Source organism: Lissotriton vulgaris, chromosome 5, assembly GCF_964263255.1.
Source record: "Lissotriton vulgaris chromosome 5, aLisVul1.2, whole genome shotgun sequence".
Classification (NCBI taxonomy): Eukaryota; Metazoa; Chordata; class Amphibia; order Caudata; family Salamandridae; genus Lissotriton; species Lissotriton vulgaris.
The window spans coordinates 873,641,714-873,661,205 of record NC_141693.1 but is presented as its reverse complement, the minus strand read 5'-3'; the positions used below and the strand labels follow the sequence as shown (position 1 = coordinate 873,661,205).

The 19,492-nt window shown below is 40.2% G+C and overlaps 1 protein-coding gene across 1 annotated transcript in view; it reads left to right on the top strand.

Annotated features, from left to right (window-relative positions):
• Window positions 1-748: 748 nt before the first annotated feature.
• The window catches only part of PHYHIPL (phytanoyl-CoA 2-hydroxylase interacting protein like), a 372,453-nt gene continuing 353,709 nt past the window's right edge, over window positions 749-19,492 (top strand). Inside the window, exon 1 of the mRNA XM_086922450.1 lies at window positions 749-1,008. Within this exon, the coding sequence (XP_086778576.1) occupies window positions 903-1,008 (106 nt within the window). The 5' untranslated portion in view covers window positions 749-902. The remainder of the gene's footprint in view (window positions 1,009-19,492) is intronic.

Below are 19,492 nucleotides of genomic sequence, written 5' to 3'. Positions count from 1 at the left end.
AAAGTAAATAAACCCCAAATCGAAGTCAAAATATAGAATGGCATTAATGTAAATTAGCAGTAGTGGGGCGCTTTGGATTTGTTGCTGGAAATAAAATAACGAACTTATGGTTTCGCCCATCTGCCCGGTGTGTCTTAAGTTTCGTTCTAAAAAAAGACTGTTTTGCAGCTTACCCACTCATGTAAGATATTGGTGGGGCCGATGCCTTTTATGCGGGGATTCTTTTGAAACAGTGACGATGCAAGAAATGCAAGCCAACGTCGAACACGTGAGCGAGCAAATGTGTTAATAAATCTGTGGTGAGAAACCTATTTAACGGCATGGTAAAAAGTCCCGGGGACGTGAACCTAAACACGCGAGCGTGCCTATACTTGAATTTCTACAACAGTTTACAAGAACGCACAAGTTTGGAACTAAACAACGGTCTTTAACATAATTTACAAAAAATCTGGAACTGCTCTTGTAGGTGGTCTTGTTGGTCCTGCTGCATCCTTTCTCCCCTCCCCGGCTGTCACCACGTCTGCGGCTGTACGGTGGGCGTGTGAGGCCGCCCAGGGCTGAGCCTATGGCTGCATGCGCGCCTCCCCTTTCCTCCGCGGCGCAGGCCATGCACCGGTGCGCCATTATTCACTGTGGCGGGATTCTCTGCGAAGGAAATCTGCAGTTTCACGTTTGCACGGTATATTCCTGAGCTCCCCTCCCCCTCCGCTGCCTCTGCATCACTGCGGTGAGCAAATCAGGGGCGCGGGGCCCGTGACGGCCCGCGTGGCTCCTCCTCCTCTGCCCAGGCGGTGACAGGCAGCACCGAGGAGAGAGGCAAGGCACAGAGCGACTGGACCTTCGCACGCCCCCCAGCCTCAAGCACGGCGACCGCAGGAGCACCGCACTCTCCCCGGGGCAGCATGGAGGTGCCCCGGATGAGCCACAGCATCAGCAGCCCCACCAGCCCCTGCGAGGATGTCATCAAGAACCTCAGCCTGGAAGCCATTCAGCTCTGCGACAGGGACGGTAAAGTCGACACCTCTAATCCCCCTCACATGAAGCTGTTTTATTGAGACTAATATGAGCTCGTGTCACAGCGTCCCCACTATTCTTTGTTAGCGTCCCCATCTGCTCCTAGTGGCCCTGACTGCACGAAATGTCGCCTACTCATGCACCCCAGAACAAAAGAGAGGGGGGGGGGGGGGGTGGTTCTCGTGGCCAATACCCAAATATCAATTATTTGCAAAATGAACCTTCGCAATGCATCGGCACTTTAGGTGTAAGCACTGGCCAGGGTGTGAGCTGCACGTTAATTTCGAAGGATAAATATTTTTCCGGTGCAATAGCTTAGCTAAAACGCATGTGGTTTCACGATGAGCATTTCTCATTTAAATGCAAACTATTGAGTTGGTTGATAAAAATACACCATTGTAGATACGAGTAATTTGCGATGGTCCAGGGAAACGTTTCGTTGCATCTACATCATCTATATTATACTGATCCCATATAATGCAGAAAATAAAAGGCGGTGACCATGCATTGTGCTGGAATCGGTGATAAGTGACGCATGGTATACATAAAGGTCGAGGGTTATGGGAATGAGCGCTAAGGGGGCGCGGCGCGTCCCATGGTTGCATAGTTCAGCACCATGGACAGACAGACAGAGCAGAGCGTTCAGGATTCTGGGCATATCAGTTGCTGCGGTGTATCCGCACTGAATTGGCCTGCTCTGTGTACCGCTGGTTTAGAGCTTCTTCCCTCCTGCAGCTTTGCCGTTCGTGGGATGCTTTACGTGTGCTAAGCTGCTCCCGCTACTGTGCTCAACTCAAACTTTCAATTTACATATGCTCTAAAATCCACCAAGGAAATCGGAGCGCCACTTATATTCTGCTGTGTAAAACGCAGATGAGATGCAAAATGCCATTGCTTTCTACTGTTATTCTTCAAGTCATCGCGCATTAGATTCTATAAAGAATATATGTGTGTAGTGGGTGTGTGTGTATATATATATATATATATATATATATATATATATATATTATTATTCAAAGTAGAAGGGTAGATAAGCCTCCTGTAAACAGTAAAAATGTTGATCCAGGTAGAAACACTAGGCTTAAGGGCATCCACAAATTACATGGCTTTTGGTAATTTAAAATACTAGGTCCACATCAGAGAAAATGGCACCCGTCAGAGCAGTCAGAAATGCGGATTAGAATCTATGCAACTACGCGAATACGATTATTTTATAACCATTTCACAGTCTTTTGATTGATTTTTTTAGCAACCTGCCTCCCAAAGTACTGGAAGTTTTAGACCGCTCAATTCATGCTATAGTTCTACAACCTGTCTTTCTCGTGGCGTTCATTGGTCACGTACAGGAATCCATGGTTTTCATTGCTTTATTAAAAATGAAATTCAGATATTGCAGTTATAAAGTCTGTTTACCTTGTAAGGCATGATCATCGATTAATGGTTGCTGTACCTTTCATGCTGCATACGTTGTTACATAGCTTCAATTATAGGGAGTATGTTATCGACTGTACAATATGATGTCGCCATAAACGTTTTTGGAGACAGACCTCAAATATACAGTGTTTTAGGAAACAGTGTTTTAGGAAATGGTGTTTTATCCAATTTGTGATTCATGCAGACGGTTTATCGTGGCATGAAGGTTCATAAAATGTTCTGCGTGGGTTTTTTTTTCTCGAGAGTTGGAGTGGAGGGGGCGTTTCCTCAGTGTTGGATGGAACGCTGCTGTGAAGATCTGCTAACGCTATGTTATATTTTATTGGGTTTGAACACTACAGCCCGGATGAAATGCATATTTTCAATATTTGTAGGCTAGCGTACATGACTGCGTCAACATTAGGCAAACTTAAAAAAAAAACATTATACTGGTTCAATTTTAAAAAATATCTCACTTTAAATTCATTCGGTGCCTTACTGTTCCTACCATTGAGTGAGTTGTTCAGTATTTTCCGTTATGATCAACACTCCACATTGACAAAAATGTGCATTAATAGGTTATAGAAAAAAAATATGTAAGTAGTCTGTGAGTACCACCAACACCTTTTTTAAGAAACTGAATGAACGTATTCGCCTAATTCCAGATCGCTCTTTCAGGCGGCTGCCAGAAAGAGAGGCAATTGTGCTTCTGTCTGTTTCTGAATGGATGGATGTGTACAAGGTACCTACTGTATCCTTCCAGAAGGTGGCCGTGTTCTCTTTGTGAATTCAGGGTTGGAGGATTCTAAAAAATTCAAATCAGTCAGGTTACGTTCACGTCTGTGAAACAACAGCATGTTTTGTCTCTGGAGGAAGGTTTTTATACCAGATTTGAGGTATCCCGGGTTCGACTCGACGTTTCTCTTTTTGGTATGTTAGCGTATCTGCAGAACCTAGATTTCACCTCACTATCCTTTCCACATTTAGTATGGAATTGCTTTTACGTTTACTAGTCAATGAAATGCGAAAAATGATTGTGGACATGTTTCCATGCCTGTGCTACCCACCAACTCTTCATTTGACATTTTGTTAAACCGAAACTAAGCAATTTCAGAAATCTGTTATGTGAAACATATGAAGTTACCGCGCTCAATGTGCAGTAAAACCACCTACACAGCACACTCACTCCCTCATACACATCAAATGTTTTAAAGCCAGAATTAGGACACAATCATGTTGCACAGAGGGACCACCACTTTTTAAAATCAATGATTGCAAGCAAAAACCAAGAACAATGTCTCCTTTTGAAGATAGCAGCATTATTAACATGATGGTCTCACAGTTATGTTTAGCGCAAACATATCCACGATCACTGATGCTTTTCACTGTTAAGATTTAAGTTATCCAGGCCAGCATCTACTCCTTTTGAGACCAGATTCAGTCGAGGAAGTTCTGGGAAAAGGCTAGCTAATTTGAATGAGCTCAGAATCCGGAGTACATAACTGTTTGGTTGTGTGTGTGTGTCTGTGTGCGCGTGTGTGTGTTTGTGTATTGGCAGCAAATATAATTTAGTGGTTGCCAGGAGCAGCTTCTGCCTCTGTGTTCCCCCTTGGTTTCCCCGGCACTGCTTTGCTAACCCTGATTCCAGCTGTTCTGGCAGAAGCAGCATCTGGAAACAGAGCTCCAAGATCCGTTTTCTTCCAGTAGTTTCCCCTTCTTGCCCATTCCCCAGCATTTCAGATTAAAATAGGCGACTGTAAAGGGGTTAAAGGGTGGGACAGAGCGTTACGTTTTGGTGCTAACTGAGGTGTAATGTTGCTTATTTCCAGTAGTGTCCCCTTCATGACCTCCCCCCAGCATCGCAGAATAAAATAGGGGGATGGTAAGGGTGGGACAGAGCATAACGTTTTGATGTTGGTGTTAACAGAGGTGTCATGTCGGTTTCGGTACCCATGGAACGTTTGTTAATTCATGTCCATGATTTGGCGACGTACCCAAAACATGGCATGTACTAGATTGAGTTTGACAAATAATTTCCGTTTAAATTACTTTAAAGTGACATTCTTGTACTGGATGGACCATATATTGATTACATGGAGATTGCCAATACGTTTTCATAATCTTTATCTGCTTATTCTTAGTAATACTTGGGAATTTAATAATTTAAAAAAAGTAATCTAAAATATGAAATCGCGTATAAAAGATAACAGTTCTTAGCTAGAAACTTAAGAGAGCATATGGGTGGCTTTTAACAATATTTAGGGAAACCTACACTAACTTATTTAAGTAAAAGGCCAACACTTCCTCACACGATGGAAGTCCCTCTGTAACTGATCCAACACTCACTCATCATTCCCTTATTCTAAGCATAACAACAACCACACAATGTACATAGTAATACCAATGCACAGCACGTGGTTTTAAAGATAAACGCAACTCTTAAGAGTTGCAGAGTGGAGAAAACTAGGCCCAGTTAGAATAACTAAACCTTAAAGTTATGGCCTTGAAAAGCATCCTTCATCGCTTGGCAAAAAAATGGGATAAGTCTAATGCCCCTTGTGTTAAAGGATTAGTTGGAGAAGCTGGAAGGCTGTCCAGATGCTAGGCCCAGTCAGCAGGTCTCTTGGAAAAACAGCCCAAAGCAGTTTTAGGAAACATCATACATGGAGGAGGTGGAGGATGGGGCAGTGAAAACTACAGTCATGGAGGACAGAGACTTCCTGGGATGGGTCTAAGACACGCTGCCCAGCCTCTAAAGAGCCGGTATTTGACTAACTTCAGATAAGTCAGAGCTCTATTAAGGTTCACCTGACATGTAGGCTATTGTCTTGCAAAATTGGTTGTTTTGACTCCTTAGTTTTTTGTACCAGTTCCCACTTGTATTTTGCTACCTCAACCTTTTTCATTTTTCAATGTATTGAGCTTTTGATTTGGACCACCTTCTGTTTATCTAGCAAAACTTTGTTTCCCAGTGCTATGGAGGTTTGCCAAGGGGGTAGTTACAGTGTGGCTCCTCGCTTCACCGGATTAGTTGTCACCTGCATCTTGCCTCTATAATGCTGTGCCACCTCGTAATTTAGAGTCCAGTCCTGGTCTTCCTTCACTCAGCCTGCTTGAACAAGTGTATTTTTATTTTTGTTTTTACCTTTCTCTCCAATACCCCCTTTTCCTTTCCAATGCGTTTCCCCCTCTGTTTTGAGTTATACAACATACGTGGATTAACCTACAAGGGGAGAAGGTGGGATTTATCTCGCTATCGGACAACAAGCGATCCACAGGTCATTACCGTTTGCTCTGGCAGGGTGGGAGCACAGCTCCCGCCCTGTCATAGCAAACACTGCTTTGCCTCTTGAAAGCAAGAGCAGGAAATCTGCTCTTGCTTCCATGAAGCAAAGCAGATTTGGTTTTGGACAAGTGCAGCTGCATGTTAGCAGCTCCCCTTGCCCAAGAGCATGCTGGCTCCAGCAGGAAGCGGGGAGGCGGCTGGGACTGCAGGGCGGGGGGGAGATTGGGGCTCCCCCACGATCCCCAACCTGAGGGCCGGTCCCGCGGGATGGGGGTCCCATTTATTTATTTATTTAAAAACCGAACTCCGGCCCCGGGGGATGGAGTCCCTGAGACCATAATTGGCCTCAGGAGGAGGGCTATTCTGCCCCCTCCAACAAAAAAAAAGCCAAGGTTGGCCTGGCCCCGGGGAATGGGGTCTCTGGGGCCATAATTGGACTCAGGAGGGTGGTCACGCCCCCTCCTCCTTAATTAATAATAAAAAAAATCTGCCAGGCCACAGGAGATGGGGTCCCAGGGGCGAATACCGAATAATGGAAGTGGGGCATTTTTTCTTTCTTTCTATTTTGGAGTTGCAACCCCAACGCGGCTCTCAGCGTGCCCCCGTGTAACGTCACGCTGGATTCGCGATTCACCTCAAATACCTTAGCAGTATATAATTTAGAAGGCAGTGTTGTATTTGTGAAGTTGTTTTAAAGAGAAACTGTGATTGAAGTTAATGACAAGATTACAATTGATAGTTGATAAAAATATATAAAATTAATAGTTAAACCTGAAAAGTGTAATGTGTTGTAACACATTGAATTTATGCATTTGCAGATTCGCGTCGGGTGCGCGAATCCACCCCCCAACAAAATATGTATGTGTAAAAAAAAAAAAATTTGATAAACTATTGTGTTATATAGTGGCTCTAATTTTTTATTATGAGTTTGTTGTAGCCACATGTAAGTGCAGATGCACAGCTTTAAGTTGTTGAGAAAGACTCTGTTCGCATGATCTGTGAAGTGTACTCCATCGCTTCTGTAGATGTCATCCATATCAAAACCTAGATTGTTGTTCTATATGGAGCCCATATTATGGTCTCTGAGGTAAGCAGAAACCGCTTTATTGACTTTATTCCTAGATTTCTCAATCTGTGGACAAATTTGATTTGACCACCTCCATTTATGTCTTTGGAAATATTAGAGTATACAAAGACAGTTTGGGGGAAAAGCAACATAAATTGTGCAAAGGTATCCTTCATGAGCATTTCCAGTCCTACCCCAGTTAATGTGCCTAGGTCATTGCCACCACAGTGCACAATCATGAGGTCAGGGTGTTGGAGATGCAAAAAGGTTTCAACCACAGGCATCAATTGGTGTCACTTTAATCCTCTCTGTGCAATCCATTTAATATCCACATTTTGAAAGGCTAGGTCTTTGTCAATACCTCTGGGTTCAGCATATCTTTTGCACCAGTAAACAGCTGTGCCCAACAATCCATACTGTAAGCATCTTGAAGGGAGGTCTGGAAGTAAACCAAATATGTCTGTAGCTGAGGTAGTCAGTTGGTAGAATGAGAGGTATCTAAAATGGTGGACAAGATGCTGTTTTAAAAAAGAAGAGAATTGATTGGCGGTTTAAGAACATTGTACACTCAAACATAGGGCACATGTTACTTTCTTTAAAACTCATGTTTGTTATTGGTTAAGAAAAAATGTTTGAAAGGTACAGTAGATAGGATAAGGTCATATTTTGCAAAAGTCAACCACACCTGCTGTTTACATTTGTAACCTTGTGTGCTGAACTTGAAAATATGGTAAACTTGTGACCTGTTAGTTCAGTTGAATGTTCCATGAACTGTTACTATGGAAAGTGGCATTAAGCAGAATGGGGGAAGGGTTGAAACTTAACCGTGGACGTAAAATATAAAATTGTAATTTATATATAAGTGATATGTTATTAAAGTATAATTTCCCAAGTCAGTACTATCTTTAGAAGTGGTGTGTCGTTAAAAAAATAGTGGTATTTTTATTTGTAATATATTTTTGAACCCCCATATGGATTTGCAGCTCCATCGGGTTGGTGCGCGGTGGAGTCGCGAGTCCCAAAAAATTCCAGAACCAGTTTGTTCACTTTTAGAAGTCAGTTGATAAGGGTTAATATGTCTAACCAGTAGAAATGTGGTTTACAATTAAAATTATGTAAGAAGCAATGTGATTTGTTACTTACATTTCTTTTTGTGGAGAAAGAGAAGGAAAGTTTGCCATTACTGGTTTTACCTTTTATGAGTTTGTGATAGTTCATATTCTACAAATCAATTTAGAAGGTGAGTTATAAATTTGTGAGGTGTATTATGTATTAGCTTTATTTTTAATCTTTAAAAAATATTTAAAAACTGATGTTTGAAATATATTAAATGTAGAGATGTGTATTTTAGTTTGTTTTATTGTAGTTAAATGTTGTTTGAAGTAGATTCTGTATAGTAATAGGTTTATATTGGAAGATGGATTAGTGAATATTGTAATTTGTTTTAGTGTGTGGATATGTACATTTGGAGTATACCGCATACTTTTAGATTTCGCTTTCAAACTGGAAGTTCAGTCTGTCAAGTTTTAAGGTGTGCATGGACTTGTGTCTGAAGTATGTCTCTACTTGTATATGTATTTTCATATGTCTTATACATTTGAAGGTGCATGATGTAGAACAAAGAGGGGTTGTTGCTTTTTATGTGGTAATCTCAAGACTGAGTAGTAGTAGAATGGTGACAATGCAGCATAAAAGTGTGGTTTAAAGATGTTGCCATAAGATATTGGTGAATAGGCTTATTTGTGTAAGCCCCTAGAGAGGTACAGTTGAAATTTGCCCCATATGTTTTGGTGTGTGCTTGAAATTGGAAGTTTGTTCTGTGAATTTTTGAGGTGTGGCAGCGTTGTGGTATAAACATATGCATGCATGCATGCATGCTTTTAGGAATATGGTGAGACTTTTAGCAGAAACATATAAAGGGTTCCTGCCTTGTATTTGGCTTGGTGTAACATTATAAGTAGTTGTAAAATGACAAGGCAGCAGCATAAAAGGGAGGTTTGAGATATGTTTGTAGACATATTATTTATTAGAGCAATTTGTATGATGTGTGTAAAGGTATATTTCATATGTACCGCATAATTTTCAGTGTGTGTTTGAAATTTGAAGTGTCGTCTGTGAAGTTTTGAGCTGTGGATGGTGTTGTGACTGAGGTATGTCTCTACTTGCACATGTATTATGATACGTGTTATGCGTCTGAAGATGATAGATGTATAAAACACAGGTATACAGTTATCTGAATATTACTTTTATATATGATGCTGCTAGCAAAAGGTACAGACATGCTTGCATGCTTTTAGGAATATGGTGAGACTTGCAGAAGAGACTTATGAAGTGTTGCTAGTTTATATTTGTGTAAGTCCAATAGCATAAGTAGTTGCAGAATGGTGAAGCTGCAGCTCAAAAGTGTGGTTTAAAACATGTTGGCAGAGAAATTGGTGATTAGGGTATTTTGCATGAGTGTTGAAAGGTATGGTTGAAATATATCACATTATTTTAGGTGTATATTTGAAATGAGAAGTACAGCTTCTGAAGTTGCATGGTTTTGTGACTGTGGTATGTCTTTACTTACAGATGTATTTTCAAATGTGTTATGCATCTGAAGATGCTAGATTTATAAAATACAGGTATAGATTTATTTTTATGTTTGTTTTATATTGATGATACTAGGAAAAGGTAGCGATATATGCATACATTCTTTTACAAATATGGGGAGACTTTCAACAAAGGTGAAGTGTTGCTTTGCTGTTAGCTATGCTCAATACCTGATTAGTACTAGAGTAGTGAAGCAGTAGTAGTAGAAAAGTGATGTTTAAGATATGTTGGGAGAGGAATTATTGATTATGGTGTTTTATAAGAGTCTGTGTAAAAGTTCACTAGAAATTTGCTGCATAAATCTAGGTGTTTGAAATCTTAAGTGTACTCTGTCAAGTTTTAAGGCCTTTATGGTCTTGTGAGTGTGGTTAAGTTTCTACTTGCACAAGTATTCTAATATGTGTTATGCTTTTGGCAATAGGTGCACATAGAAGCACGCTTGCTTTTAGTATTATGGTTAGAGTTATGGTAGAGACATGCGATAAGTTGCTGCTTTAAGTTTGGCTGGGCCCAATATTCGTAGCCTGGTGCAGCTGTAGAACAAAAGTGAGTTTTAAGACATGTTGGCAGAAGGGATTACTGATTAGGCTACTTTATGAGAGTCTGGGGAAAGGTACACTTGAAATACACTGCAGAAATGTAGGCGTCTTTCAAATGTAAAGTTCAGTCTATTTGTTTATTTATTTTAAATAGGATGATTTCAAAAGGTAGCCATAGGCTTTCAGGAATATGGTGAGATTTATAACAGACTCTTGTGTAGGCTTGATGCTTTATTTTGTATATGCCCAACACCCTGAGTAGTTACAGAATTGTGAAGCTGCAGTACAAAAGTGTACACCATATCACAGACCTCACTTTTGTGCTTCAATTTTAGTATTCTGCTACTACTCAGGATGTTGCACTCCTCCAATCACTCAGGCACTACCACAGTACTACTCTAATCACACAGGCAGTACTGATGCACTTCTAAAATAACCCAGGCACCTCCGATGTACTCCTGTAATACCCCAGGTATTACCCCTCAACTCATGCAATCACCCAGACATTACCTATGTACTCCTCTACTCCCCCAGACAATACCTCTTCAATCATGCAATCACTGATGCATTAGCTATACACTGGTTCAATCACACAGGCACTACCCTTGCAGTCCTCCAATCAACCTGTCCAGATCTATACAATCCTCCAATCACTCAGCCAGTACCCATGCACTTATACAATCACTCAGGCACTATGTATACACTTATGCAGTCACCCAGGTACTATCCTAGTACTCTTCCAATCACCCAGGAACTACTCTTCAGGGCTGGAAAATTCCACTCGACCACTCGAATAGTCGAGCTAAATTTAACAAGGTCGAGCTGTTTTTAAGTCCTACTCGCCTTTTCTAGGGAGTAGGAAAACAAACCAACTTTTGTTCTCTGTCTGTGAAAACAGAACAAATGTGACAAGATAAGATTTAAAGCCATTTGTATTGCTCAAAAAGTTAATGAGCAATAAAGATGCCTTTAAATCTTGTTATCGTGTCACATTTGCTCTGCTTTCAGAGACGGAGGTCAAGTAGGTTGCAGTTAGGTCGAGGACATTTTTTAAGGTACTAGTCCTGCAGGACTAGTACCATTTTGGGGATTTTTATAGCCCTGCTCTTGTTCTCATACAATCACACAGGCACTGCCCCTGCACTCACTTAGACACTACCCCTGCACTCATGCAATTACCCAGGCATTATCCCTGCACTCATGCAATCACATAGGCATTACCCCTGCACTCATGCAATCAGTCATTACCAACGCACTGCCTCAATCACCCAGCCACTACGCATGCACTTTATGTAATAACACAGGCACAACCCTTGCACTCATGCAACCACCCAGGTACTATCAATGCATTGATCCAATCAGTCAGGCCCTATCCATGCATTCTTCGATGTACCAAGGCAGCATCTGTGCATTGCTCTAATCACACTGACATTATCTTTGCACTCATGTAATCATCCAGTATGAGTTAAGAAAGGGGTAGGCCCTCAAAACTCATGGACCTGGGTCAATACGTAAGTACAAGGAAAGGGTGGTCCGAGTTGAGTAGATATACTTTACAATTATTTTACATTGATATATATTTGTAAACACCATAATTACATTTCACAATGAGTATGCTTAGCGCAATAAAGGTAAGGTATGCAGTGTTAGGAAATGAAATGTATTTATTCCACATACAAGTGCAATCGTTGTGCTTGTTACTGCATACAGTTACTTATAAGTCATCTGCATATCATCAATGATGATATGCAGATGACTTATAAGTAACTGGTTCAGAAAGAGGGAAGAAGGATGTAAAAAGATTCAAGAGCGGTGCCAAAGGAGTATCAGAAGTGTACAAAGAAGCAAGAGAAGTGCAGACAAAAGGACAAGAGGTGCAGAAAGAGTCAAGTGGGGTAGAGAAAGAGGCAAGAGAAGTGCAGAAAGAGACAAGGGAGGTACAGAAAGAGGGGTGCAAAAAGAAGCAAGAGTGGTGTATAAAGAAGCAAGAGTAGTGTAGAAAGAACCAACAGAGGTGCAAAAGGAGAAACCAGTATAATGAAAAAAGCAAGAGGACACTTACACTTACGGAAGACACTTTCTTTTCTCTCCTCGGGAAATTCAAATCGGGGTCCCCCCTGGATAGTTTTCCCCCTCACATTAGTCGCGAAATCTACTGCAATATTCCCACGCCCCCTCTTTCCCTTTTAAATCACTCCCTCGCCTCTGGGGTGGTCCCCCTTCCCTTTAAAACTGCGGTGGTCTCGCCCATTTTGAAAAAACCTGGAGCAGACCCCGACATCCTTTCCAATTTCTGCCCAATTTCCCTTCTTCCCTTCTTAGGCAAAGTCTTGGAAGCCTATGTGGTCGACTGCCTGAGTACCTTCATCGAATCCACCCACTTCCTCGACCCTCACCAGGCTGGCTTCAGGCCTCACCATTCCACTGAGTCTATCGCCCTGGCTGTCCATGAGGAGTTAAGAAGAGGGGCGGACCAGAACCTCTCCCAGGCTTTGGTGCTCCTGGATTTGTCGGCGGCGTTCGACACCGTAGACCATACCATCTTACTCGAACGTGTCGAGCACGCCGGCATACGGGGGCCACCATTAAAGTGGATTACATCCTTTCTTCTGGACCGCACCCAGGCAGTGTCTCTCCTACCTTTCTCTTCAGCTGGAAAACATCTGGCCTGCGGAATCCTGCAGGGCTCAGAGCTTTCACCACTTCTTTTCAAACGTTACATCCGTCCCCTCATCTCGGGAACTTCAACAAAAGTCTGTCACCATCTTCAATTACGCGGACGATCTTCAGTTAATTTTTTTTTCACATTGACCCTTCCCCTTCTTCTACACAAAACGTCAACTCTGTTATGAATTTCATCAGCTCCTGGATGAACCTTAATCAGCTCAAACTCAATCCTGATAAAACTGAGCTAGTCCTCACTGGCCCCCACAGCAACTCTTGGAATTCTTCCTTCTGGCCACCCTCACTCAGTCCCTCTCTTTCCCCCGTTGACACTGTCAGGAGCCTAGGCATCACCATCTCCACGGACCTCTCTATGAGGGCACAAATTAATTCTGTTGTATCCATTTGCTTCTACCACTTACGCCTTATCTGCAAAATCAGTAGACTTCTTTCCCATGAAGCTCTAGTGCAGGTCACCCTGGGGCTCGTCATGTCTCGCATTGACTATGCGAACTCCCTATATGTGGGCATACCTGCATATCAACTCAAACTTCTTCAACTTATTCAAAATCAGTCAGCTAGGCTGGTCTACGGTCGGCCAAGATCTACCCACACAAGCCCCTCTTAAAGAACCTTCATTGGCTCCCAGTTGCTCAACGCAGCCTCTTCAAGCTCGGCTGCCTGATTCACAAAGCTCTTTCTTCCCAGGGACCCTCTTTCATCTCCTCTCTTTTGCACCGGTATGCTCCCCAGCGTGATCTCCGCTCCTCCAATCACAACCTTCTTACCCGGGCTCCTTCAGGTGGAAAAAACACGGTGGTTTACGATTCTCCACTCAGGCCCCCCTCTTCTGGAACTCCCTACCCCCGCACTCCGCCTCTTACCATCCTATGCCCACTTTAGAAAGTCTTTGAAAACTTGGCTCTTCTCGTCAGCCTACAATTAGCTCACCTGATCTGTACTGGTAAGCCCTCCCACCCCAGCGCCAAGAAACCGTAGGTGTATGTGCGCTTTACAAATTTTATTTATCATATCATATCAGTGTTAACAAAATTGTAAGAAAGGTGCAAAAATAAGCAAGACTAGTGCAGAAAGAATCATCAGAGGTGCACAAACAGACGAGGGGTGCAGAAAAAGGGAAAAAGGGTGCAGAAAGAGCTAAGAGATAGAGAAACAGGCACAAGAACTGCACAAAGAAGTGCTAAAAGTGCAGAAAGAGGCAAGAGGGGTGCAGAAAGAGGCAACAGAGGTGCAGAAAGAGGCAACAGGGGTACAGAAAGAAGCAAGAGAGGTGAAGAAAGAAGCAATAGAAGTTGAGAAGAAAGCAACAGAGGTGCAGAAAGAGGCAAGAGGGGTGCAGAAAAAGGCAGCAGAGATGCACAAAGACGAAAGAAGAGTGCAGGAAGAGGCAACAGGGGTACAGAAATGAGCAAGAGAGGTGCAGAAAGTAGCAACAGAGCTGCAGAAAGAGACAAGAGAAGTGCAGAAACATTTTAGAGGGGTGTAGAAAGAGTGAAGAAAAGTGCAGAAAGAGAGAACAGGGTGGAGAAAGAGGGAGGAGAGATGTAGAAAGAGGGAAGAATGATATAGAAAGGGCCAATAGTTACGTTTGGAGTATAGGCAAAAACAAAGCAGCAACCCATCACATGTTTCTGCTGTAAGTTTCCCCATCTTTATAAAACCATGCATGCACGAGTCTGTACTTTTTGCTAGTGTACTATATATAAAAGAAGCACAAAAATACATAGATACTTCTGTTTTATATGTAAAGCATCTTCAAATGTATGACACATATGGGAATACATGTGCAGTAGAGACATACCTCAATCACAACACCATGCAGGCCTTAAAACTTGACAGACTGCACTTTAGATTTGATTTGGTTAGCAGTAGAGAAATCCTTTAGTTGTGCTCTGTGATTCTGTTGTATAGGTTGTGATGTCTTCTAATTGTAGAAACTGTGTAGTATCTGACATAGGTTTGCAGTGCAATTAAAAATATTTATTTATACATGAGAATATTTGTATATAATTATTTTAATAATATAAAATAATTTAACAAAACTATTTTAACTTTTCTTTGTTTTCAGATATTCACCATTATTAGTAATAAAGATTGTCCCGCAGCCTCCGTTCTTTTGGCTTGAGTGGCCTTTGGGACTTACAAGTTAGTCAACATGAATTCTAGAGGTTAGCAAAAATCAGTGCAAATCGACTTTCTTCATTAGAAGATAGGGCCAACCTCTCCGTAACGAACCACGGTTGGATGACTCTATGCACTTAACCACAGTTGAAAACCCAGAGCTACCTAACGATCACTTTAAGCGAACGTACTCGGCTCCAGTTCTTAAGACTAAAAATGGGGGTGATTTCTCTGGCCTGTCACCTCCCAAAATGGAAAAGAGACTGTGCCCAGGCAATGTGTTGGATCTGCGGCCAACACAGGGAAGACATAACACACGTGATATGCTTGTGCCCTAATCTCTTACAAAGAACCCTATTACAAAGGGGTTGGATTGCAAATGACATAAGAACTTGCAGAGGAGCTGTGCTTGCTTGGCTTGACTTTTGAACACTACCCTTAACTATGCCTTGGTCAGATTTATGGATCGCTTCACTAAGAAGCTAGAGGAGGCAAGATGTACTAACGATGGTCGGTCAGGCAACCTGACTCCTTGCCTCACTGAGATTACCGTCCCCGGTCACTGACCTATAGACATGTTTTAGACCCAACATTAATGCATGGCATAAGCAGAGGAGTCTATTTTTCATAAAGTTTTCTTACACAATCTCTCCCCTCCTACTAGGAAGACGCCAAACTCTCCTCCTTAACTGAACACAATCCACAGTGTGTCGTGGGCTGTGCATCAAGCAATAGAGCTTTTTATGCCACAATTACTCTCTTTTTCTTAAGTCTCAACAGTTTAAATTGGACCTCAGCATCTTTTTAGATTAGGCTTCTACGATGCTTTGAAATATTATATCAAAGCTGAATATCTAGCAATGTGTATTGTATATTGTTGCAAGGGTTTTTAACAAATCACGCAATAAAGCAATTTTTCAATTTTTCAGATTTGTATTTAGGAATAAAGATTGAGTCTGGCACGAAAAGATCCAAAAAAAAGAAAAAATCAGTACTATTTAAAAGAAAGAGGAAAACAGAAATTAGATGAAGTACAACGTGACATTGAAGAAAAAGTCTTCTGGTAAGAGAACTAAAGAATTTCTAAAAAAACTTTTAAAGAACGTAATAAAGTTTTCAAAATGGGGAAAAGAGAAAGAAAAGCAGTACAACCAATCAGAAGGAAACAAAAAAACAACAAATTAATGGAAAATCAGGTTATGGGAAAACAATCTATGTTGAAAGAAGGATGAAAGTATATAAAGACATTAGAAAGAGAATGTATAAAAGTAGAGTATTACAAAATGTATTGAAAGATTTCAAAAACTATAAAAGATCAGCATTTTACAATAAAAAACAACATTGAAAGTGTAGTCGAAGCGCCTTTTGAATTGAAAAGAAGATTGTTTATATTAGTATTGAAGAGAATGAAAACATTGCATAATACAATGCACATTGTGAAGGAGAAAAGTAAAAGAAAAAGACTGGTAAATAGAACTAACGTTTGCAAAAAAATTGGGTGAACGGAAGGTCACTTTTAGTACTAAACCTTTTATTAACGAAGAAAGCAATTTTCAACAAAATACTTTAGTTCATGCAGTTGATACCAATGGTCATTGTTATGAGGTTAAAATGGTTGTCCAATTGAAAAAGAAAAGATGGTTCCTAGTAATGTGGAAGAAGTATTAGCTGAAGAAGTTCAAGGGAGACGTACACAAGCTCCAGTGTATAAGTGGGATTGTAGTATACGACTGGAATCTATTGATATATTACGAAATTTCATACGAGATTATGGTAAAAAAAAGTGTTAAGCAGAAGATTAAGATGTTGCAAGGACTAGATCCTTGTAAAGTGAGAAAATAAACTAACTTGCTGGGTCATTCTGACTTGTCTTTCTAAAAAAAGTGTATTGAAGTACTTTTAATCTTTTAAGAATGTTAGCAGTACATAACTTAGAAATGCGGAAGTTAGAAAGAAGATTGTACTATGTAAAAAATCCTGCAATATCTTTAAGTGTAATAAACGCAGCTCTTTTGCATGGTTCAGTATTGGATGTAAAAAAGTTTCTAATGATATACAGTTTAGTTTCTATGGTCCTCCAGAGGAGTGTAGAGAAAGTGAGAGTTTGATTAGTGTAGGTGTAGAAGAAGAGGTGAAATATAGTACTACTGAGAAGTTTTTAGAGGAAATTACAAAGTTTAAGGTACTTTTTTTTATAAAGAAACGAACTATGCTTGTATTTGTTGTCGGCGTACTCAGTATAGAAGTCAAACTAGGAATTTTGATGTGTATTTAAAAAGTGAAAAAGTAAACAATGATAAGTGGGAGCACTGTGGTGCCTATTTGTTGGTGGGAGGTTGTTTTGAGTTGGGTAGTGGTCAACCTATTTGTAAATATTGTTACAACAGATGAGAAGAGAACAAAATGCCTGCTAGAACTGTACATAAATACCTAGAGTTGATAGCTATTCCTCCAGAACTGGTAGATTTAAATAAGTACAAGTCCATTCTTATTCAATCTATGCACCCGTTCCATGCTATAGTTTGTATGGAGCCTAAAACATGTAAGCTGCCTCCAACAGATTTACAATGTGGTTTAAAAGGAAGAGTTGTTTATTTACCTTTAGATTTTAAGAATAATATTGAAACTGTTGGTGTAGAGAGAGAGAAGTAAGTGAACCTGTAGTTATTCTAGTTAATGGTGTACCAACAAAGAGTCGGAAAATATGGCAAGAGTTAGTAGATGTTGCCAAACTTCAAAAGGCTACATTATATCTTGTATAAAACAATATTAATTATAAAAATGTATATGTGGAAGAACAAGAAATATCTTTAGAAGATTAAAGAGAAATTTCAACTTTCCAAATCGAAAAAGTGGACAACTCCAGGAGTGAAGAAATTTAAGAACATTATAGTATACATCCTCTACATTCAAAAGAAGTGATAGGAACCACTATTGAATTATACAAATCAAGAAAGCGAAGGTAACTCCCATGAGCGTATGGGAAAAAAGTTTACAAGCTCGTTGTTTTCCACAGCTCTTCCCTACTGGAAAAGGTGGACGATATGATGAATGACCAGTACAGATTCCAGCTTCAGAATATCGTACAACAAGATTATAATCAGAAGATCCAAAATATTGACAGTGTATTCCATATTTATTTCATCTTCTGTTTGAAAGTGACTTGTTTGGACTTTCATATGCAGAAAACCACATATTAAAAACAGGAGTTCATCTTACACATCCTTCTGCAAAGTAATTTTTTGGACAAAGTTCAACAAAGAGACTTCCATTTATAATCTCAGTTAATTAATTTGACGGCGTGTCAACGTGGTACTAATGAGTATTAATATTGTCGTCACAGAGAACTTAAATGTATGTTAAGAAACTTAGGAACCCCTACGTGGTTTGGTACGCTTAGCTGTGCTGAATACGCATGGGACGATTTACTTGAATTTCTACGACAAGCAAATTCAAATGTAAACAACATTGAATTGAAGACAGCTGGAGAACTGTGTTCCTTGGATCCTGTAAATGTGTGCAGATATTTTAATCATAGGTTTCAAGCTATGATGTATTTTATCTGCAATAAAAATAATCTACCTCTTGGAAAAGCTATTGATTTCTTTTGGAGAAAGGAGTACCAAGCCAGATGTGCTCCTCATATACACATGCTATTGAGGATCAAGAAAGCACCTACATTTGGAACTGATGCTGATGAAACTGTTTTGTCTTTCATTGAAGACTATGTTACCTATGCTTTTCCAAAAATAAGGATGAGAAAACCGCTTAAGACAACAAGTTTTACGGTTTCAAAGCCATCGATTTGGAAAATATTGTTGACGGAAATACATGTCAAAGGCAACATTTTATATAAAATGTTGTTTTGGATTCCCACGTCCAGTAATTTCAAAAGGAGGAGTCAACAGTTTCATGTCAGCAGTAAGACACATTATAACTCAAAAATCTCAAAATACTTACAACTTAAAAAGAACCTAAGATTCAAAGTATATTAATGACTACTCCAGTGATTTTGATAGTGTGGAATGCAAACATGGATATCCAGTATGTTGCAGATAATTTGATTGCTGTTGCTCGCTATGTTACCATTAAATCAATGGGGTATTACCCATAGAATCAAAGGACCTGGGTGTAAATAGGTATAAAGAAAAACAATGGTCCTCGACTATTGATCAAAGAGAATACTTATCTGAAATTATTTTCTAATTAGAAATGCGATTAAATCTGCATGCTTTAACTCAAGCAAGTAGGAGACATGTATTCAATTTCACACTGGTTATGTACACGTTAAATGCAAAACAAAAGTAGTACCCAAAATTAAAGAAGAAGGAATGTTACCACACTTCGAATATTTGTTCTTAACCAAATTTTCACATTTATTTACAGTTTTATAAAAAACAATTGTAGTTATAAACGGCGCAAGTGCAGTGAGGAAAGGAAAAGGGTGCTCAAGTGTTTAGAAGGAAAAAGGAAAGCGTATTATACTGTACAATTCCAATATTTACAACAAACAAAAGCGGGGAACCTTCCGCTTACAGGTTGGCCTGTCCACACGGTTTTGGAGGGGAAGGGATGGGACAATAAGGGTACAGGCACACAAGTTGAAAGGCTCGCTATGTTACGTCATAAATTACCAAATCTGAAAAAACTGAGTTGAAAGAAATGTGGGAAGAAATTTCACAAGAGAAGACTCTTAGTAACACATTGTAAGCTTTAGTTTGAACATGCTTTTTGTAGTATCTTCCAGTTGTATTTATAAAGTTTACTTTTACCTAG